General features: G+C 38.2%; 1 protein-coding gene across 2 annotated transcripts in view; it reads right to left on the bottom strand.

The window, feature by feature from the left end:
- Positions 1-24,522, bottom strand: part of LOC127409859 (tumor necrosis factor alpha-induced protein 2-like) — a 34,413-nt gene that overhangs the window by 6,665 nt on the left and 3,226 nt on the right. The window contains exons 2-11 of one of the 2 annotated variants that reach the window (XM_051644766.1): positions 20,233-20,424; positions 14,901-15,522; positions 14,648-14,762; positions 12,604-12,726; positions 12,406-12,500; positions 12,227-12,319; positions 11,868-11,994; positions 9,477-9,605; positions 8,705-8,860; positions 7,416-7,537 (exon numbers count right to left, since the gene is read on the bottom strand). In XM_051644766.1, coding sequence (XP_051500726.1) covers positions 7,416-7,537; positions 8,705-8,860; positions 9,477-9,605; positions 11,868-11,994; positions 12,227-12,319; positions 12,406-12,500; positions 12,604-12,726; positions 14,648-14,762; positions 14,901-15,522; positions 20,233-20,424 — 1,774 coding nt within the window. The remainder of the gene's footprint in view (positions 1-7,415; positions 7,538-8,704; positions 8,861-9,476; positions 9,606-11,867; positions 11,995-12,226; positions 12,320-12,405; positions 12,501-12,603; positions 12,727-14,647; positions 14,763-14,900; positions 15,523-20,232; positions 20,425-24,522) is intronic. The other variant, XM_051644767.1, reaches the window with a different exon arrangement.

The raw sequence follows: 24,522 nt of genomic DNA, 5'->3' as shown, positions 1-24,522 counted from the left end.
CCAGAAAGTGGCTTATTGTTATAAAGCAGCGTTCCCATTTACATGCACTGTATAAGCGGCGTACTCTTTTGTATACATGGAGCTTGGACAGTGTGCAGCTTTCTCCACAGCAATGTAATTTCCCCACGACGCTTGTGTAAATAACAACATTGTATCCGTGGAGAACTTCACATATTTCAGGGTAACAGAGGAAGACGAATAGTTTCTAGTGTTCACAGAAAATGGCCTATCATGAAGACAGGGTTGGGAGGGTTACTTTTGAAATGTATTCCACTACAGATTACAGAATACATGCTGTAAAATATAATTTGTAACATATTTCGTTAGATTACTCAAGGTCAGTAACGTATTCTAAATACTTTGGATTACTTCTTCAGCACTGGTAGATTTTTTCACTTGTTTTGACTATAAAAACTCTGCCAGTACAGTAAGACAAAATACACATGTTAAAAATACATTCTCTGAAAAACCTAAATATCTTATGCAGTGTTGTTTCTAAAACAAGATCAATCAAATTGATCTTGTTTTAAGGATTTTTAGATATTTTTACAGGAAAACAATACAAAATGTATTATCAAGAATACGATTTTTGCCCTAATATCAAAGGTCTTACTAGAAAAAAAAGATATTATGATCCAACGTGAATTTTCTTGATAAAAAAATATGATCGTGCCTGGTAATGTGCATGTAAAATGGCTAGAAATAGCATTTTAGCTTAGCATAAAGCTGACAATTTACACAAGGTTTATTTCTATTTCTTCTGCTTCAAACTTACTTCAAACTTTCTTCTCTGTCTGCTCGTATGAATGTAACACATCATAAGAAAGTGTTTCACTGCTGTTCAAATGCACTTTGGATCGCATCATTTATATGTATACATTTTTCCATCTGAAAGGACTAAATATTAAATGAAACAAATGACAATAAAATGCAAAGTGATCTCTTCAGTAATCAAAATACTTTTTGAATATAACTGTATTCTAAATACCAATGATACCAATGTATTGGAATACAGTTACTTATATTTTGTATTTTAAATACGTAATCCGGTTACATGTGTTTAGTTACTCACCAACCCTGCATGAAGATATGAATCAAACCACTTCAGTGCAGTCCGGACCGCTTGGAGTGTGATATTGGCATCCGAGGGAGTGCACTGAAGTGGTTTGTTTCATATCTTCAAGATGGGTCATTTTCTGTGAACAATGGAATCTATTCATCCTCCTCTGTTACCCTGAAATATGGCCTCCCTCAAGGCTCTATCTTGGGCCCAATTCTGTTTTCAATATACATACGACTTCTAGGATCTATTTGCCACTGACATGTCATATCTTATCATATTTATGCAGATGACACACAGCTGTTCCTACCGTTGAAAATTGGGAATGATCAGTACCTTAAGTCTTTGATGGTCTGTCTGGAAGAGGTTAAAAGCTGGTTGTCTAATAATTTTCTCCAACTAAATGAAAGCAAGTCAGAGATTGTTGTATTTGGGCCTCCTAAATATACTGAGAGGATAGCCAATATTCTTGCTCCCTTGGCGATAACTGTGAACATTACATTCGTAACCTCTGTTCCCTGATGGAGGGAACAAGACGTTGTGTCGATGTAGTGACACTAGGGGTCACTCTTGGGAGCCCCAAACACCTCTGCTTTTTTGAAAAAAGGCCAATGGGAATTGGCGAGTGGAATTTGCATGCCACTACCTCAGACATATGGGTATAAAAGCAGCTGGTATGCAACCACTCATTCAGGTTTTGTGCTGAGGAGCCGAGACCAGGTCCTGGCCATTTCAGCGGGTAGTTCAGCGTTGTGGCAAGAGGGATACAACGTCTCGTTCCCTCCATCAGGGAACGGAGGTTACGAAAGTAACCATGACATTCCCTATCTGTCACTCACTCGACGATGTGTCGATGTAGTGACACTAGCGGTCCCTATACAAAACGGCACAACTATCTGAACTGTGTTACGTGAACTGGCAGTGCGTGACAGGTAGACTGCTGTGTGCTTCGTAGCCAGCGCACCAGGCTGTCAAGTAACCTCCCTCAACACTCTTATGAGCATCGAACGGTCCTTCAGGAACAAGTCGACTGCCCAACAATAGGGACAGGCTAGCCCAGCCAAGGCCTCTTTTCCTCATTTTTCTCCCCAAAAAGAGTGGAATTTGTTATCCGACTGGGAGCCATAAGTGTCTACGTCGGGGGGTGTCCCTCCCAAGGGGAAGACACCGTGGAGACCACACCCTGCCCAAAGGGGGGGGGGGGGTATTTTGAGTGGAATACATCACATGGTCTTACTGAGTCTTGTCAGAAGTATGTCATGTGGAGAGGTCCCATGGTAGGTCCTACCCAAAGGGGGAGGAGTTTCTACAAAGCATGGTGACTGGGGGCAGAGAGGTCTCTGCCCAAGGAAGACGCAGTTTACCGACAGGGAAACGATTTTGCGGAAGATATCACATGGGGTCGCCTTCGGGGAACCAGCACATGTGGAGCACTTACCTCAGTACAGGGTCTCATTAGAGCATGTACTGGGCAACAGCAGCGAGATTCTCTGCAAGCTCAACTGCCAGAGGGCTAAGGAGGAAAGTCATCCAGGGATCACAGTCTGTAAACATGACTGGGAGTCAAGAGCGCTATGTGCAAGCAGTACACCTGGCCAGCTGTCCCAGAACTTACCTGCTCGTGCCTGCCAATACACGGGACGAGACCGGCTCAACCCAGAGATTGTAGAACTTCGCGGAGGTGTTGGGTGCTGCCCAGCCCGCTGTTCTGCATATGTCTGCCAAAGAGGCGCCACTGGCCAGGGCCCAGGAGGCTGCCCCACTCCTGGTAGAGTGGGCTCGTAACCCTGCAGGGGGTGGCACATCCTGAGCCTGATATGCCATCGCAATGGCGTCAATGACCCAGTGGGCGATCCTCTGTTTGGAGACAGTGCTTCCTTTCCATTGTCCACCAAAGCAGACAAAGAGCTGCTCTGAGCTTCTAAAGCTCTGCGTGCGATCCAAATAGATGCGTAAAGCTCGCACCGGGCACAATAACTCCAAGGCTGGGTCTGCCTCCTCCTGGGGCAGCGCTTGCAGGTTCAGCACCTGATCCCTGAAAGGGGTCATGGGAACCTTGGGCACATAGCCCGGTCGGGGTCTCAGGATCACGTGAGAGTAACCCGGACCGAACTCCAGGCATGATTCGCTGACAGAGAACACCTGCAGGTCCCCGACTCTCTTCATGGAAGTGAGCGTAGTCAGGAGGGCAGTCTTCAAAGAGAGTGCCTTAAGCTCAGCTGACTCCGAGGGCTCAAAGGGAGCTCCCCGTAGACCCCGAATGACTACAGAGAGGTCCCACAAGGGGACGAGGCATGGTCTGGAGGGATTCAACCTCCTAGTGCCTCTCAGGAACCTGATGATCAAGTCGTGCTTCCCCAAGTACTTACCATCTACTGCATCGTGATGAGCCGAAATAGCAGCTACATACACCTTTAAGGTGGAGGGGGACAGTCACTGGGGGAAACGCGTATTTGCATAATCCAGGGGGCCAGCTGTGTGCCAGCGCATCTATACCGAGGGGTGCCTCGGTAAGGGCGTACCAAAGCGGGCAGTGGGAGGATTCCCGGGAAGCAAACAGGTCTACCTGTGCTCGACCGAATCGACTCCAAATCAGCTGGACCACCTGGGGGTGGAGTCTCCACTCTCCCCTGAGGGTAACCTGTCGTGACTACGCGTCTGCTGTTGTGTTGAGGTCACCCGGGATGTGAGTGGTTCGTAGTGACTTGAGGCGCTGCTGACTCCAGAGGAGGAGACGGCGGGCGAGTTGTGACATGCAATGGGAGTGTAGATCACCTTGACGGTTGATGTACACTACCATCGCTGTGTTGTCCATCCGGACCAATATGTGCTTGCCCTCGATCAACGGCTGGAACCTCCGCAGGGCGAGCAGTACTGCCAACAACTCTAGGCAGTTGATGTGGCAACGCAGCTACGGGCCAGTCCAGGAGCCGGCGGCTGTGTGCCCATTGCATACGGTGCCCCAGCACGTCTTGGAGGCGTCTGTTGTAACCACGATGCGCCTGGAGACCTGCTCTAGGGGAACCCCTGCCCGTAGAAATGCAAGGTTGGTCCAAGGACTGAAGAGGCAGCGACAGACCGGCATGATGGCCACGCGATGTGTCCCGTGCCGCCATGCCCATCTCGGGACTCGAGTCTGAAGCCGATGCTGAAGTGGTCTCATATGCATCAACCCGAGCGGTGTGGCTGCCACTGAGGATGCCATATGCCCCAGGAGCCTCTGAAAAAGTTTCAGTGGAACCACTGTCTTCTGTCTAAACGCCTTCAGACAGTTCAGCACTGACTATGCACGCTCGTTCGTGAGGCGTGCTGTCATCGAGACTGAGTCCAACTCCAAACCGAGAAAATAAATGCTCTGAACTGGGGAGAGCTTGCTCTTTTCCCAGTTGACCCGAAGTCCCAGTCGGCTGAGGTGCCGGAGCATGAGGTCCCTGGGTGCGCACAGCAACTCTCAAGAATGAGCTAGGATTAGCCAGTCGTCGAGTTGAGGATGCGGACGCCCACTTCCCTTAGCGGGGCAAGGGCTGCCTCTGCGACCTTCGTGAAGATGCGAGGGGACAAGGACAGGCCGAAGGGGAGGACCTTGTACTGGTATGCCTGGTCTTCGAAGGCAAACCGCAGGATGGGTCTGTGTCGAGGTAAGACCGAGACATGGAAGTAGGCATCATTTCTGCGTCAGCCTGAGACTGGGCGAAAATTCCCGAAGGAGGAAGCCCAGCCGAAGCCTCTGCGTCCGACTGGACGAGCGGAACCGTCTGGCTCCGAAGAGAAAATCTGAATGAGTGGTTGCATACCAGCTCCTTTTATATTCGTATGTCCGGGGGAGTGGCATGCAAATTCCACTCACCAATTCCCATTGGCCTTTTTTCAAAAAAGCAGAGGTGTTTGGGGCTCTCAAGGGTGACCCCTAGTGTCACTACATCGACACAACGTCGAGTGAGTGACAGATAGGGAACTCAGTGTCATAATTGATTTGGCACTTAGCTTTGAGAATCAGATAAATTCTGTTGTTAAAAACAGCTTTTACCATCTCAGAATGATTTCTAGGCTAAAACCCTTGCTTAGTTTTAAAGATTTAGAGACAGTTGTTCATGCTTTTATTACCTCAAGACTAGACTATTTTAACTCTCTCTCTACGTAGGGGTCTGTCAACAGCAACTGTCCCATCTACTGACTGGCATTAAAAAAGGGAGCATATTACTCCTATGCTATCCTCTCTTCACTGGCTTCCAGTGTGCTACAGAATTGATTTTAAGATTTTATTACTGGTTTTTAAAGCACTACACAATCTGTCTCCTCAGTCAGTATATTAGTGATCTCCTAAACCACCACAAATCATCTAGGCTATGTAGATCTTCAAACCAAATGCTGTAGGCTGTCCCTCGGTCCAAGCAAAATATAAGGGGGATCGAGCTTTTTCGGTAGTTGCCCTAAACTATGGAATAATCTTCCCCTTCATATTCATTTGGTCTCATCTGTTGAGGTCTTCAAGTCTCAATTGAAAACGTATCTCTTTTCTCTTGCTTTTGAATCTAGGGAAACTTAAACTGGAGTTATATGCACATACACTGTCCTTTTTAATATATAGTCTTTCCTGTTGAATTTATATTGTTTATATGTATGTTATGTGTGGTGATGTTTCCATTATTCTTAATCACTGTTTCTAGATTCTTGATTGTGAAGCACTTTGGTCAACAAAGTTGTTTTTAAATGTGCTATATAACAATTAAATGAAATTGAAATTGAATTTTACGGCCCGTTGCTTCGCTTTATTTCCAGATATTCCAGAGTTGTTGCTGTGTTTGTTTTCTTAACTTTCTATCATGACCTGCAACAGAATTTCACTGCAATATTAGGGTTTCCCTCTTACGTAAAACTCTGGGATTCCCCCAGTGTACAAGAGCATATCCGCAAACGTGAGGGACAGTTGATATTTGACATTGTTGTGTATAAATGGGTATAGTTTATTATGTATGTGCCCACTGTACTCAAACAAATGTTTAATCTTTCTGCTGTGTTGACTTGTTTTGGGCTCTATCCTAGGATGTTTGTTGTCTGGTCTATTCACTAACTTGCACACTCCTCAAAAACCTGCAACAATGTGTTATGTGTTTACATGACCACAGTATGCCGCGTTCTCCGGGAGAAACCTGGGTGTTTTAAACCGCTTTCTGTTAATCCCTTAAACAACAAAAGGAAATTGCCGTTTTTGTTTACATGACGTTTCTGAGTGCTTCTCTCTGCAAAAACCCTGGAATAAACTGTTTTCTTAAGTGCATGTAAACATGGGTAATACATAAGATGTAGTTAGCAACACGGTCACTGTTATGACTCTAGTTGTTATTTTGCTAACCTCATCTATACTGACACTAATTGCATAAGATGTTGTTAGATTTAGATTCACGTTTAATATGTATTTTTTAACTATTTAAAGGTGAAGTATGTAATTTCTGCACTACTAGTGGCACCAAATGAAATTACAAAAATAAAGTATGTTTTCAAACAACCTTTGCCAACACCGCTTAGACTTATTACACTCTTTCGCGCTCTCCAATTCCCTATGAACAAATAGGCCATACTAAATAAAAGGTGATAAACGTTTAATGTAATAATAAATTATACACACCGGACAGAATGCGTGGCAGGAATCGGGTCATCTGATAACATCGCCTGATAACTATAAATCGATAATTTACGGGAAATGATCATTTGGGTCATCTGATAACTACACTGAGTGTAGCTTACCTGTCGAGAAGCAAATCAGCAAGTTTGGAGTCTCCATCGAACCCCAAAAATACCCTCAAAGTCCTCCACCTTGTAAATGCGACACCAATGTTCACTCTCCTTTCTCTGTCTCTGTGCCTTTTAGCAAATCTTTGGATTTTGGGGAAGCTAAATTTATATTTTTATCTGTACACATCTGCCATGGATGTTCATATCTGTACACGTCTGCCATGGATGTTCGGCTGAACAGCTTACTACAAGTAGCCACGCTCCAAACTCACACTATCGGTTGAGATATAAAGTGATGGGTGGAGCTGAGTGGGCCGCTTACATATAAACTTTAAGGTTTTGATAGTGCCTGGAAGGCTCAGTGTTCACACATTAGGGGAGGTAAACCCACAAATGGCTTACTTACAGTATACAATAAACTGGGATAGCAGAACGTATTTTGACATAAAGTTACATACTTCACCTTTAATAAACCATATACAGTATGTAAAAAAAGAAGAAGAGACATTTGAAAACTGTGCTACAATTTGTGAAATATTATGCTAGGGTTTTAGTTGTGACCTAATATCTTCCTCTCATCTAAAATAATTGCATCTTGTCCAATCACATAAAACAGACTTACCTTAGGTCAGGATAGACTTTTGCCAAGGTAACTATCTCAATCTGCAGGCTCTCAGGGTCCTGCAGTCTCACAATCTCAGCTAATTTAGGGAGTATTTGAGAGAGCCATTCCTCTTTGGATCCCTAGTAATGAGAAAAGAAATTTATTTAGAAAAGAACAGTAAGCTAAATGTTACATACAGTATATGCAGTGGTGTATTTTTTTTTTTATTTTTTTTTTTTACACAATCTCTTTAAGGAATTCTGGTTTCCCACAATCCAATATGCTATTTGAATAGGTCAATAATGTGTCTGTGAATGACTCAAAACAATATTGTCTCTAAAACAACAGAACCCAGCTTCTATGTTTTACTTACAGCACGTCAAGCAGAAAACACTGAAATATTTTAAATATTCCAAACAATCTAAATACCACACTTAATCCAATTACACTTTAAGCCAATAGGGATGAAAGTTTCCTCAGCTAAATACCAAGTAATCAGTGATTCCAGTGCTAGTTTGTTTGCAGCCTAAAGTTTAGCTGAACAATATGATGAGAAATTCAAACTACATTTCAACTGATGAAGCTATGAATTATGGTTTAAATTGTTCTTTATGCCCCTGTATCTCTGTGGTAGAAATTAAATCTGTTAGAGGAAAGAATTCAAACTTTAGAGTTTTTACTAAACCAGTAATTTATCACAATAACAACCACATATGTGAGCTACTATGAGCGAAGTATTCAGGCAGTTGGACTGAAATGTTCCACAATCATTTCCAAATGTTGATTTGTAGAGCGGTGATTAAAAAAAGTTTGAGAACTTTTGTTTAGCTTTTTTTTTTTTTTTTTTGCTTTTTTCATTACAAAAGATATTATAAGCATTACAATTTGAGTAAAAAGTTAAATTGAAAGATTTATGTGAATTTCACAGTTTCTTAGTATTTCGTATATGCCCTTTGGTTTCTTTAAGATGGCAGGCACTCAAGCTGGAATGGTTTTCACAGGTTGAGAGAAAACCTGATCCATGTTGTCCCAGCATGATTTGAGAATATGCTTCAGTGGACACAAGGAAATGTGATCTTTATACACTGGTGTTAACAATCCATTTATTTGTTTATTTGATTGGTGACCAAGAAAAAGAGCAGAATCTAAAATATCTCTTCTTCGTTTTATGTGATAATGCTTCTTTGTTTTAATTTTTTAAAAATACTAAAACATTCTGTACTGTTTACATAATCACATTGCATGTGGTTTGAATGTCTTGTTGCATGTGTGTATTAAAATATACAACAGTCTGTTTTTGCTCTCACCCATTTGGCAAACACAGAGCAGATTTTACTGCTGTCTTGGCAGATGAACTTGGCAGCTGCCTCTTGCTGCTCTTTGCCTTTCAGTTTCAGTTTTCGCTTCATCATTCGCCTCACATACTCAACCATTACTTCAATATGCAGCTCAACCAGCAGTTCCTACAGTATACACACATTGACACACACTCATCAGATATACTGCATACAGTAATTCTTGTATCTTGAAACTGTATTAAAGAAAGAGTTCACCTAAAAATGAAAACTCTGTCATTATTTACTCACCCTCATGTTGCTCTAAACCCACATGACTTTCTTCAGTGGAACACAAAACGATAAAAAAAAAATTGTCACAGTCGCTAATTTTCATACAATGGCAGTTGATAGTGACTCACTTTAAATCTTAATAAAGCATCCAAAAGTGTCATAAATGTTGTCCATACGACTCGTGCACCATATAACAAGTGGCATACAATCACTTTCTATGATGAACAGCCCTAATTGAAAGTTGTTATTTACTTTCAAATCAAACGTGTCTATTAAATGCTATAGTATGGAAATCAGCAATGGTAACGTTCTTTAAAATACCTCCTTTTCTGTTTAGCAGAGAAAAGAAAGTCATATGGGTTTGGAACAACATGAGGGTGAGTAAATCATGACAAAACTCAAATTTTTGGGTGAACTGTTCCTTTGACCATTAGTTACAAATGTGTCATTTACATCATGTTACAGGAATATATATGATATTCTGTATCAATACTATGATAGTGATTCTGACCTCCCGGCAGTCTGGCTTAATTTTTTTTCTTAAATGATCTGTGTTATTCTCAAGCGCCTTCACCAGCTCCTCCACAACATCATGGTGACCAGCAAACCAGACTTGAGTCCACAGCTTACGGTAAATAGGCTGTGTAGATATAACAAAGAGGAATCAAGTCAGGCTATTTCAAAAGTGTCAGACATGCTAAAAATTTTTTTAAAAAAAGCTGAAGGTGGTTTGCTTGTCTTAGCTGGTTTAAGATGGTCTCCCAGCCTGACCAAGAAGGTATTTAGTTGATTTAGCTGTCCAGACATAGGCATGTGACGGTATCAAATGATAATTGTTGAAGCTTTTCTCACTAACGCTTTTGTGTTGAAGCTTTTATTCAATAACGAATGACATTACAAAAAGAGGTTAAAAGATAAACAAACTTTGTTGTTCTCTTAATAACAAATGTAATTACTTTTTTCAATACCAAACTGGCCTTTTAAATGAACAGATAACAAAGAACTTTGAAAAAAAAAAATCCTGAACATAAAAAAACCTAATTGAACAACCAATTGACTACAACAACATTATGCATGCTTTCTTTCTGAATAGTAAGCCAGTTGCTAATGTATAGCTAGGCTCTAGCTACAAATTTAATAACCACAAGTTCACTCACACTGTAGGGCAACTTACGATTGCGTTGCATTCCAACTTGAACTTAAAGGAATATTCCGGTTTCAATAAAAGTTAAGCTCAATCCACAGCATTTGTGGCATAATGTTGATTACCATATACATTTATTTTGACTTGTTCCTCCTTTTCTTTAAAAAATGCAAAAATCGAGGTTCCAGTAACGCACTTATAATGGAAGTAAATCTGGGCCAATATATATTTATATATTTTACATTAAAATACTCACTTTTTGAAAAGTATAGCCACAAGACATAAAGGATATGTGTGTAAACATGATTTTTGTGTGATAAAATCACTTACTAACCTTTTCTGTGTAAAGTTAAAGCCAATTTTACATGATGATATAATGTCAACAAACCTAAGACGATTGTAAAAATGACAATTTAAACAAATTTACAGCTCAAATAATACACACATTTTAACAGAAGAATTAATCCAAGTGCTTTTATAAAATTATAAGATTCACATTTCTGTGTTTAAACCCTCCAAAAATTGGCCCCATTCCCTTTCATTGTCCAGAATCAGAATGATTCACCTTAATCACCTTTCAACTTTTTTCTAGAAGTGCAAATAAACTATTGTCTTACTTAATATGAGGTTGTGGAAACAACAAGTATAGTAATTAAATAAGTGCTTTTAAAATATTTCGATGAAGAAAGTGTCACACAGCAGGACACTGATGACAGTGCTTAAAATGTAATGTCAATTACTCACATAACTATGTGTAAATGTTTATTTTTAAAAAATATATGAAAACAAAGTTGGCCAGAATATGAACGTAAATAAATAAGCAAATATAAATATATGTAAAACAAAATAAACATACCTCTTAAAGTGTAGATCTTTGCAAATATTTTGCAGATTAATTGCTCATATGCTCATATTAATTGCACTCTATGTGAGTTTGTTGCATCTTTATATCTGCAGTGTTTTAATTCCTTCCCCAGAATATTCTTGAGAAAAAGTGAAAAGCCCTGTGCTTTGACAAGCGCTGTTTCTGCTTTCCTTTAAACAATGTAAGCTTCAGAGACTCAAACAGCCACAAAGTAACATTTTTCATGACTTATTTTCTGCATTACTCAGCAAGTCACACTTCAGCTCCCACTATTGCTTTGCGGTATGAATACATTGTGCAAATGACTATGTACTGCTCATAGCTTTACTGTTTGCAGATATTACTATATATTCTGCTGTTATTGTATCTGTTGTAATTTTCAGTTATTTGTCATTTTTTGGCTCATTTTATACTTAATATGTTGTCTTTGGTTGTCATCATTATTGTGATTTGTATGTCAAATAATTAGGTCCACCCGAGGTACAGAAATGCACAACGATGTGTAAGTAATTTCAAAATAAAAGCCATTTTAGTTTTATAAAATAAAGACCATTGTATTAGCCTAACCTTACAAAGTTTTTTGAATATTCACTCTGTAATGTGGTCTGCGTGGGCATGTTGGAGCCCAGAGCGGCCGCATATATATTGCCTGTAGGACGGGCCAGTACTTGCGCAGCAATGGGCCGGCCCAAATTACCCAGCGGCCCACCGGGAAAACCCTCAGTGCTCCCGATGGCCAGTCCGCCCCTGATTATATATGACTAAATTATGACTGTTTGGGTGCAAAAAACTTTACTAACATTATAAGTGGACCTCAGGGAAGATAATAAAATGATAAAAGAAAAGAGTATGTCATGACCCCTTTAAGTAACTCACTGTTTTTCTTTGCTAACCTTCAGTTCTGTGTGAATTCGGCAGAGTAAATATTTGTGACAAATTGCTATGAGGTCTGATAATGTGGACAGGCAAGCTGTTCTTGTCTCCTCTGGTAAAGGATTTTCAGCTCTTTGTATGTAATCCCTGAGGATATAAAGAGATAATGTTGCTATAATATGATTTTGTTAATAGTAGAGTTTATATAAATATAATAGTAGAGTTTATAATAATTAATTATATAATAACAGCATATAAAAAAATTTATAAAAAAAAAAAACATTTTAAAAAGACTATGAAAGATGTTTTGCTTTTCATTATATTTAAAACTTAACATTCACAACAGTTGCAAAAAGGCTTTAAATAGATTCAAACTCACCTAAACTGTTGAATGTTAACCAGATTAGCACTGAGAGTATTAGGAATGTTTTTTTGTTTTGTTTTGAGTAGGTCCTCTAGACTTTTCATATACCTGCCATTGAAAACAAGGAAAAACAAAAAATAAGAGTCTAATCATTATAATGCAAAGAGAATGGGACAATGATAGCTACTAGTTACCTTTTTAGAAAGCTGTCCAGCTGGCATTGAATAATCTGGGCTTTACATTCAGAGCTAAGAATTGTCTTGACCTCTCTCACAGTTCCATAAACAAGCTATGAAACAAAAATGCTGACACTTCAATGTGGCTTTAACACGATGCAATTGTAACATATGCTCATAAAAAGGGTTAGTAAGACAGTAGAACCCGTAACATACTGGTATCACATCTACAGCAAGGCTGCTGAAGTAGCATCCATCAAAGAGATCTGGTTCTGTGCCATCACTCCATTTTTTCACTTCTTTCTCAAGAGCATTGGACAACCACTTTGCGACCTCATTCTAATGAGAGAAAACAAACAGGAAATAGGCTATAAACTAAAACATGCAACATTAGCTGTTATGGGAGTAATACAGTATATGATAGTATCAGAAATAATATTTAAAAGGAATATTCCGGGGTTCAATTAAATTTAAGTTCAGTCAACAGCATTTGTGGTAATGTTGATTACCACAAAAAGTAATATTGACCTGTCCCTCTTTTACTTTAAGAAAAGCAAAAATCTGTGTTCCAGTGAGGCACTTACAATGGAAGTCCATGGGGCGAATCTGTAATTGTTAATTACTCACATTTTTAAAAGTATAGCCACAACACATAATCAATATGCGTGTTAACATGATTTTAATGTTTTAATTTAATCTCGGTGACTATGGATGTAGAATCATTATATACTAATAGAGACCACTCTGAAGGACTTGAAGCATTATCACACTATCTAGAAATGAGATCACCTGACCAAATGCCACCTACTGGTTTTATTTTAAATCTTTTTGTTTCAAGGTCAGATTTATAAACAAATTAAAGAGACAGCCATGGGCGCATGTTTTGCCCCCAATTACGCAAATTTATTTTTAGGAATTTGGGAAAAGAAGTTTGTATTTTCTGAGTCCAACTTGTATTTAGAGAAGATGGTGTGGTGGGGTAGATATAATATTCATGATATTATACTTATTTGGTCTGGGTCAGAGGCAGAGTTATTGACTTTTCACTCATATTTAAACAATACCAATACTAATTTGAAGCACAGTTTAATATACTGAGATTAACTTCCTTGATTTTAAGATCTTCAAGGATAGTAATGGTGATTTACATACATCTATATATAGAAAAAAAACAACAGATAGAAATGCTATCTTAAGGGCAGACAGTTTTCATCCCCCTGGCTAATAGAAAACATTCCTTTTGGATAGTTTCAGAGGTTGAAACAAATCTGTGATAAGGAGGAAGATTTTGACATCAAAGCACAGGATATTGTTGAAAGATTTAAAAAATGAGGGTTTAAACATTGTGCTATTAACAGAGCTAACAATAAAGCAAAAGACATAAGTAGAAACCAGCTATTGGTACAAAAACAAAAATCACAACATCTTGAAAATCAGATTCATTTTGTAACACAATATAGTACAGAGGCAAGTAGAATTATATAAATCATTAAAAATAATTGGGAAATATTGTTGAGTGATCCCTCCCTCAGGGAAGCTTTCCTTGAATCTCCACTCATTATTTTCCGGGGAGCAACTACTATTAAAGATAAACTGGTGAAAAGCCATCTCCCTCCTTTAAAACTAAATACCTGGTTAGGCCCTAAGGTTGGAAATCACAGATGTGGTAATTGCAATCACTGCGATAATTATGTTAATACAAATACCTTTACAGATGTAACATTAGGCCGTAAATTTGACAAAGTCATTAATTAATTTTAATACTTCATTTGTAGTGTATAGGTTAGAATGTCCATGTGATTGTTTTTATATAGGGAGGACAAAGCGAAAATTGAAAATCAGATTACCCACCGCTAGTAACACTTTTAAGTGATTTTAATAAGTAAAATGTAGGAAATTCATCCAAACAATCTGGGAAAATTAGCTTCAGAAAAGGTGACTTTAGCTGTAAGGTGACTACTTTGCATCCCTTATTACTGAATTGCTGATTTAACCATTTGTGACATGCTCCATTATTTTGAGTCACTTTGTCCCTGAGACACATTTGGAGTTTTTTGCTCTAAAGTAAAAAGGAAAGCATTTAAATTATTATATCTTGACAATGGAAACATTATAATCATAATATAATTAGAAAGCTAGACTTTCCTTTTTATTGTAGTGCATAAAACTTGCAATGTGTTTCTGGGTCAAAGTGACGATGATACATGAAAATTATGGAGCAGGTCATATTTGCTAATAAAATCATTGTCATAAGACTCACCTCTTTGTATGAAAAGTACTGTTCCTCTAATGTCTTGAGATGTTCTTCAGGTAACAGAGGTCCAAGTGATGAATTATTGAATTGCTCCTCCAATTCTTTGTGCTTCAACACATCCCTAAGAAAAACATATTAAAGAATATTAACTGTTCTGAAACAGTGAACGTCTGTAAATGTTGAATACTTTATGTTCATAACCATGCTTTTGCAATCAGTGACTGATCCAATCACGACATCCTTGTTTATTTCCTCTTACCTTGGGTAGTAATCAACAATCCAACTCAATATATAAAAGCAATCCTCAAAATCAATGCTGGACTTGGCTAGCTCTTGAAGTCGGGTGGAGAAGGCTTGATGGTAGAGCTGAGCATACATTCTGAAAATGTCAAAGTCTGGTGGGTAACATCCTCTCAGCACTCTGACGACTCTGAGAAGGTCTTTTTGTACTTGCTTGCCTATCCGGCACACCTCTCTCTTCAAGGAGGTTGACAGCTTGTCTGCCCCATTCTCTTGTTCATCTGCATTCTTCATTCGTTCCTCAACAACAGTCTGGATTAGTGTGTCATGGATCTCTCGGCACTTTGTGGGCCTCCATTTTGGACGTTGCTCCACAGCCACTCCCGCCCAGCGTCTGTCCTGTGCCTCTTCCTGAAGTATGGATGTCAAAGCACTCTTGAGTGTCTCCTGGTTGTCCTCATTGAAGGAGTCATAGATGGCCATCCTCACTCGTATAATAAAGGTTTCATAGTCTGTCTGCAGTTTTTCCTCATCCTCTGCCCTGGCTACTTCACTTGAACCAAAGAGATGTTCCTCAGCTGCCACAATTTGCTGCTGTGCTTCAGCCAGACAGTTCTGTTCAAGGTACATGTTGAAATCCACTGCGGTATGTGAGAGGACAATTTCATTTAAAAATTCATTTCATTTCTCATATTTTAGGAAAATTAACACTTTGCTCTTGCTAGTACTCCTGTGTAAAGCAGTGTTTCTCAACTTGTTTTGCTCTGGAACCCAGATTTTACATTGGACATCATGTGGATTCCCGACATTGTCATATTCTTTATCCTATAGTTTTTTTGTTTTTGTCGAGGATGAGGGCATGTCATGCAACCAGTCCATGTTGGCATCAACCTAAAGTTTGATTGGACACTCACCCTTTGTCGTCAACAACAAAAAATATGAGAAGCGTTAGCAGACATATCGTTGATAAGTCTATTTTTTTACGATCCTAACTATGCGTGATTATATGGTATAAGGCATTTAATTTATTTAATTTTGAACTGTTTTTTATCCTACTGGCTGTGACCCTATAAAAACAGACCTGCAATGACATTTTGGATCATGACCCACCACCTGTTGAGAAGCACTAGTGTACAGTATACATAAAGCAATAGTACATGATCACACACAAACAGGTGTTAACCAATGCTAAGAATAACTAAATATGGTATTTCAGAAGAAAGAAAAAAAAGAAGCTAATTGTTCAATTCTCTTTTTGCCCATTTTACTTGATTAAGTTACAGGGGAGAGAGTAGGTGCAGATTTTGAATTCGTCTGGCGTTTCATGAAGTCTAGAATTTTCATTTTGTCTGATATTTTGATTTTGTGCTTGTTTTTCTGACATTCGATTTCAGGATCACCAGGGCAATCTGTTATGCGTTCAAGGCTCTTAAGGTCCATGTCTGAAGAATTTTTTTTTTAAGAAACTTATAAATTGCACTCATATATGAAAGAAACATCTTACAATTTCTTCAAAATAATGACTACTACTGTATGTTGGCAAGTATGGTGCAATGTAGGAGCATTTGATGAGGGGTATGTAAAGCTAATGGTGCAGTTGACAGGTGAGAAGGAGGTCCTTTGCAGTGTTGTATAAAGAATATCTTCAACATACTTAAGTAAAAGTAAAGATATCTTTATGGAAATTGACTCAAGTAAAATTAACCCTTGTGCGTCAATTTGTCCTTAGAGGACAAAAATGTCTGTGTCAAAAAACTGCCATAAAAATATTATATATTAATATTATTTTCCACTTTCACTGACTTAGATTTTTTAACCAACATCAGTCCTGATAATAACTACCAAATATTCATTCATTTTCAGTATTTTAACCCTTCAAATACCAGTTTGTTTACATAATGCCACTGTTGTTTTTTTACACACACACACACACACAATACAATACACACATAAAAAACACACTCTGACATCCATATCAACACACCCACACAATTTAGCTGCATCATTTATTCAGTTGGCCTGCAGTGCTCTATAATACAGCAAACAGAAAATAGGAAAAAAAGCATGTATTTGCTCCATAGGCTAAACATGAGAAAAATGGCGCCATATGGTGGAAAATATTACAAATTAAATTTTGAAGCCAGGGATCCGAAATGAAAGCATAATATAATAGAATTCATGATTTTATGCTTTAATGGCACTGGGATCAAATATTGCAATTTTAATGGGTTTCAATGGGGACATTTTTGTCCTGAAGGTCCTGAGTGTAACTATTTTGTGTACACAGTGTATTATAGATGTATTATTGGAACTGAGGTTGAAATATCAAAATTCCCCCAAAAATACACAACTTTGGCAAAATGTATGCCGTTGGCATTAACACAGCCAAAATGATAAAAAAAAATAAAAAATGAAAAAGACAAAGACAAAAATGTCCCAAAGGTCGCACAAGGGTTAAAGTAGCTCATGAGAAAAATAATTAAGTAAAAGTATTAAAGTAACTTATATTAAATGCACATAAAGGTGCTGTAAGTGATTTTAGCCATTCTAGAATTTCCACAAGATGTCAAACTGAGCGGGTGGATTAGCCACACCCCCTTTTTCCAAAACCCTGCACTCCAAAAATACAAAATGATCTTTATTGAGACCAACACGAGCAGATATGGTTGTCAAAACCAACAGCAGCAAAATAGCGCCCTCAACTGACAACTGTTATGAGCAACATGGCATAAAAATTGTATTATGACTCTATAATTCGCTGCAACTACAATACTATGAGAATGCGCAAAATGATTGACAGGCAGAAAGCGTCATTGTCCGCGGCACGTGGACACATTTATGTTTGCTTTTACAGAGTCTAGAGCTGTCACAGAGACCGGTGAGATATCTCAGGAGACTTCTTTCTTTAATATCTAATACCTTTCCATGAAAAAATAGCTTACAGCACCTTTAAGGATCAAAAGTACAAGCCCCCCCCCCCAAAGAAAATAAAAATTATAAAAACTTTAATTATTAATACCCCCTGAGATCAGGCTGTAATGGGATATTCCAAGGTTTTACATGCCTTTGCAAGTTTGTAAAGTGAAAGCCAGCCACACCGCTCGGACAGTTTTGTGTGATTTCACTGTATACACTATTTCTAGTTTGGTTTGTGGAGAGAAAAACTATAAAAAAGGAATTATCCTAGAGGGGTAGAAAAAATTTGAAAATAAATTATTATTATTATTATTATTATTAAGAATTCTAAAAGTTTCTCATCCCTTCTGGGTAACAGTGTCTTTCCAAAAAGATCAGATTGCTGCACAGCCTGGACCACAGCCTGACGCTGCTTCAACGAGCACAGCACTCACTAGTCACCAATACACAGTGCTAATGATGATTATGATGTGGGTGTTAAGACCCCTTCTATAAAGGGAAGCCTACAAGGTTAGCATAGCAATGCATAAAGTGCCAGTCCCATAGACATGTGCGGTACACTGGTGAGGAGACAAGAGGCTGTTTTTTAAAGGATGTCTATGAAGAAGATGCTTCAGTGTGCTGAATAAACTGCTTTTGTGAGGAAACAGCTAATCATTTAAAGAAATGAATTAATGAATTGATAAACATTTTCCTGGTTGGTTTATCAGCTGAGTCAGGCTGCTTATCTTGCCCGTGCCTTCAGGTCAGCACGCCCCCGAGTCCCACCTCCCACCGCCCTGTGCGCTTGAAGGAAGCTCTATACTCTCTCTATACTCTCTATACTTTTTAAAGTAAAACATTTACAGTTCACTCAACAGTCCAGGGGCATGACCTAAGCATTTTTTAAAGTTTTGGTTTAAAGTCAGCTCGTTGTTCTGGTGGCCTTTGATACGTATTATCACTCATTGTAGGTGGGCATATGCAGAGGTGCAAAAACTATAAATGCAATATATGCAATGCATAGGGGCACCATTCAAAGGAGGGCGCAAACTGGGGCTTAGGGAGGGAGGTAAAGGAAAGCGCACCATATCCACTCCCATCCAAAAAAAACCACTCCGCCATGTCCTCGACAACATTCAAGACGGCCATGGACGCAAATGTGGATTCTGCATACATCCCCTAAAATGGGTAGTCGCACCCCTGAGCATGTGCAAAATCCTTACAAAAATAGGTGAGCATATGGCGTGTGCTAAACAATACTACTGTCTTATAACCTTTATATAAAGCAAAAAGAACGTTTTGACAGATGGAACATGTAGTAAATAAATAAATGATTACGGAAATGTGGTTCGTCTATACACTTTTTATATAATGGGATTTAATAATTATTGAAGTTCACCATGAGAAGTATCACCCATGAGTGCTACAACAGCATAAAATGTGAACACCAACGAAGTGATAGTGAAGTGTGGTCAGCAGCATCTGAACAGTTTTTAGAAACTTGCCAGTCAGACAAGTCAGTGAGACACTTGTGGATGCGTGAGACAAAGCGTTTCCCGAAAATGATAGAAATTCAGTTTTTATCAAAATGTGTATTTTGTGTGGAAGTTTTTGAAGAGTATAGAGATGTAAGCACAAAACATTTGAAAAGTTAGTGGTTTTTAATGTTATAATCAAGGGGAAGAACAAGATAACAGGGAACTTTTTCCTGTTACTATTATTATTTTTATTACTTTTATAAATTCTTTTGCTCCAAAACGGCATAAAATGTTTTTTTTTTTGCATAATTTTTCCATTTCCCCTGGCATTGTTTTTCCTTAATTCAAGATACTTAAAAAGACGTATTTTATATTTTAATATAGGCATTATAATAATATATTATCAAACTATGTACTTATACATATATTTTGCTGCCTGTGTTTTCAAACTCAGCATCCCTCTGTCCACCGAAATACCCCCCTCGCTGTATCTGTATCATTACTGTTCCTACAACAACACTTGAAATTTCACTGTTGGGATTAGGGCCGTAGCAAGGTAATCTGGACCCCCTGATTGTATATTGCTCTGGGCCCCTTTCCTGTTAAGTTTAGAATTTGTTTTGGGACCCTAGAATCTTTCCCACCTTTTACCCCACTAGCTACGTCCCTGGCTAGGATTAATTGATCTCACTGAAGGAGTCAAAGATGGTTATCCTCAGATGTAAAATAAAAAATTAATAGTCCCATATAGTCCCTATAGTCGGTGTTCCTCAACTACCAGCAGCTGCTATGTCTGCTAAATTGTTCTGTTCAGTTCTTCCCATGACAATCCAAGTGCACTTAGGAGGGTAGCAAGTACATCTGAGAAGATAAACAACTTGATATTCACTCAGAAATGTTAACTCTTTGCTCCCAACATCACCCTTCTTAGTTCAAATCTACACACAGTATAGCAATAGTACACCTAAATTTTACCTAACGTAGTTTCAGGGGTGAGGGCCGCTGCAGATTTTGAATTCTTCTGGGATTTCATAAATTGAAAAATCTTCATTTTGTTTGGTATTTTGATTTTTTGCTTGTGTTTCAAGGATTCAGCTTCAGTATCACCAGGATGATCTGATGTGCCTTCATCACCTATGATTTCTTCACCACTCACATGGTTCTCTTCTAAAAAAAGAGAGAATAGGGAGAGAAACAAAAAAACACAAATAATCTACAACATTCATCTTATAAGTTCTTCAAAGCTTTTATCCAGAGCGACTTACAAAAGAGGAATAATACATCGTTAGTAATTCATCTTAAGGAGACAGTAGTACGAAGTTTCAGTTGCATCAAAATAATAGTATCCAAGACATATTAGAGTGCAACAAGAATATACTGTATGTATATATATATATATATATATATATATATATATATATATATATATATATATATATATATATATATAAAATGTATTTAATTATACCACGGTTCTGTTGAATGCTTGATTCTGATTGGTTGATGGACGTTCTAAGATGTGCAATTATTTTTCATGTAAACGCACGGCTATGAAGTAGTTCCAGCTAAACTAAACTTTAGTCCAGCTGTAACTAAATTTACAAATGATCCTGTTAAAAAGTTTACAAGCCCTTAGTTATTAATATCATGTGTCTTCCTTCAGAGTCAATAACTGTAGCCTTTTGTGATGTTTGTGCATGCGTTTGACAACTACAGTGGCTGATCCAGCTTTGCCACACAGGACAATTGAGGCGCTCATACTCAACTATTACAAAAGGCTACAAACAATCATTTATGTTTAAAGAGGGAAAACAATAGTTTTTTTTTAAAGTATTTAATTATTATTTTCTAATGGAGTATACTTCAATATCTGTTATACAGTACTGAATAAAAAAACATACAATTTTTTTTTTTTGCTCATTTTAAAGAAAACACTTAATGATTCTAGACGGGTATGTAAACATTGAGCACAGCTGTATTTACAGTATTTTTATTCAGTGATGTTCAAAAGTCTTAGGCACATTCGGAGCTTCACAAAAACATTTGTCTGAAGACAAGTTATTATATTCTGCTTAGTGTTTTAATTGGAAATATACATTTTAGACTATATTAGTATACTCACTATCATGCATTGAATTACAGAAATAGTTCACCCAACAGTGATCATCTTTAGTAATTCTCTCATCATTTCCTCACCCTTACGTCATCTCAAACTCCTGTGACTTTCTTCCACAGAATTTAAACAAAGATATTTTAATGGAAATATGACGTCTGTTCGTTCACACAATGCAGGTGAATGGTGACCAAACCTTTTAGATCCAAAATGCACATAAAGGCAGCATTAAGGTAATATATATGACTCCAATGGTTAAAACTATGTCTTCTGAAGCGATCCAATCAGTTTTGTGTGAGAACAGACCAAACTGAAAATTCTTTTTTCACCATCTATCTTGATATCAGCAGTCTCCTTACCAATCATGATTTCAAGCTCAATTACACTTCATAGTGCTTGATGCATGTCAGAATGCTAGATGGAGCCAGAAAGTGTAATCAAACTTGAAATCTTGGAGACCTGAGCTTGAAATCTATGGCTAGGTGTCTGCTTATGTCAAGATTTATAGTGAAAAAGGAGTTACATTTTTTTTTTTTTTTTGTCTGTTCTAATCTAAAAGCCATTAGAAAGTCTTACGCATAACCGTTTTGCTGCCTTTATGCCTTGCATTGTATGGAGATAAACAGATCATATCTCTAAAGTATTTTATTTGTGCTCTGTGGAAGAAAGTCGTACAAGTTTGAGACCACTTAAGGGTGAGTAAATGAAGAGCAAATTATAATTATTGGGTGAACTACTACTTTAAAACCATACTGAACGACTTTATGATGTCAGAGCCTTTTTATATGAAAATATAATGTATCTCTGTAAGATATATCATTCTCTTCTAAATCATTTTTAGGAGCTAAGGAAGCCACCCACTGGAGTTGGGACTGAATCGGATGAATCCACTGCAGGAACATGGAAATAGTACAATCTCATGGATGAGGCAATAGGTGGGAGGCCATCAATTCAGCCTCCCTCCCACCCTCTATTGTTGCTACAATGAGTTCCCCTGATTCAGTACCAGAAGAGCCAGAGCAGGAGGACATGAGAGGGAGTGGAGATGCAGAGCCAGCAAAGAGACAGAGAAGGCACTCAGTGCTGGATTTTTAGAGAGAGAGCTGAGAGGGCAGAGGAGAGAATGAGAAGAGAAGAAATGAGGGAGGACATACTTCTCTCAATTCTTGAAAACATTGTGGAACAAATTTAAAGTTTTTATATAGAATAAAAAGTTTTGATTTTCACAAGATGATTTATACCAACAAACACCCTACATCCTTATTCATAGTTTAACTGTATGTTAGATGACTAAATAGTCATTTATAGGAACAGATTTTATCATAATGTTGTAGGGCTGGAGGAAGATCATCAAAATCTGGAGCAGAGATGGCTGCAGATAAGTGATCTCTTGTATGTTCACCACTCTGCAGGTCTGTTATGTGCTGGTCATCAGGGTCATCGTTGTTTAGTTGGCCTTCTTCTGGCTCTGTGACGTCACCATTTGTGATGCAGATGTTGTGCAGTACAGCACAACAAGCTATGACCTCTTGAGCAAAGACTGGCTTAACTTCAAGGGCCTTGAAGAAGATGGATCGCCATCGTGTTTTCAAACTGCCAAACGATCTCTCAATTATGGACCGAACTTTTGCAAGTTGGGAGTTGAAACGACGCTGACTTGCATTCTGGAGTGGCTCTCTGTATGGTGTAATAAGAGAGATTGGGTGGCTAAGGCATGGGTAACCTCCATCTCCTAAAATGTGGTATCCCTCTGGTGGGTACAGTGCCTTAGTGTAGATTGGGCTGTTCTTGAGCACTCTGGAGTCATGGACAGATCCGGTATAACCCACAAAAATGTCCAGGTATTTTACACAGAGTGCTAGTAGCTGGATGGAATAAAACAACTTTGTTAAGTAGCACATAGAATCAGCAGATGGTGGCTTGATTCTAATGTGACAGCCATCAATGCTACCAGTAACTGCACCAAAGACAGGACTGCCAGCCAGCACTGATTTCCTCAAGCTCCTGCAGAGATGGGAAGCGGATTACTCTCTGTTTGATCTGGAGGATCTTTTTTGTGACTCTGTGAACAACCATGTGCACTGATGTGTTAAATGTGTAAACAATTCTTCTGGACATTTAAAAAAAAAGTTATTTATATAAACATAAGATACACAAATTATCCACTGACAGCAGTGTATTATTAACATCAAATTTGAACATGATCTTTTATTAGTTTATCTTATGTAGACAAAATACATTCAACTGTAAACTAAAAACTGAAGTCTAAGTTTTAAATGTCCAGTAAGAAATTTTCCAGGAGTTCAGTGGATCTCTTCGGTTATTTAGTTTACAGCTGAATGTATATTGTCTTAATAACGTCTTACCGATGGATGGCGTCGACGAGCTAACAACGCACATACGCCTTTTTATTCTCCTCAGGAAAATAAGATTCACCAGAACGAAAACCAACAAGACGGAGTACATTTTTGCGTCAAGTTTGCCTATGGACTCCGGTTGAGGACACCGACAAGAAGAACCCCACGAAAATGTGTGCTCGTGCACTTGTGTTAGTTTTTGTTGGTATTTTATTTTTCTACTATTTTTTTAATAATAATAATAATAATAATAATAATTATAATATATATATATATATATATATATATATATATATATATATATATATATATATATATATACAGTGCATCCGGAAAGTATTCACAGCGCTTCACTTTTTCCACATTTTGTTATGTTACAGCCTTATTCCAAAATTGATTTAATTCATTATTTTCCTCAAAATTCTACAAACAATACCCTATAATGACAACGTGAAAGACGTTTCTTTGAAATCTTTGCAAATTTATTAAAAATAAAAAACAAAAAAAAAATCACATGTACATAAGTATTCACAGCCTTTGCCATGACACTCAAAATTGAGCTCAGGTGCATCCTGTTTCCACTGATTATCCTTGAGATGTTTCTACAACTTGATTGGAGTCCACCTGTGGTAAATTCAGTTGATTGGACATGATTTGGAAAGGCACACACCTGTCTATATAAGGTCCCACAGTTAACAGTGCATGTCAGAGCACAAACCAAGCCATGAAGTCCAAGGAATTGTCTGTAGACCTCCGAGACAGGATTGTATCGAGGCACAGATCTGGGGAAGGGTA

The sequence above is a fragment of the Myxocyprinus asiaticus genome, chromosome 19, assembly GCF_019703515.2.
Source record: "Myxocyprinus asiaticus isolate MX2 ecotype Aquarium Trade chromosome 19, UBuf_Myxa_2, whole genome shotgun sequence".
In the NCBI taxonomy this organism is placed as follows: domain Eukaryota; kingdom Metazoa; phylum Chordata; class Actinopteri; order Cypriniformes; family Catostomidae; genus Myxocyprinus; species Myxocyprinus asiaticus.
Note: the sequence above shows the minus strand (reverse complement) of the source record. Positions and strands in the feature narration are given on the sequence as shown.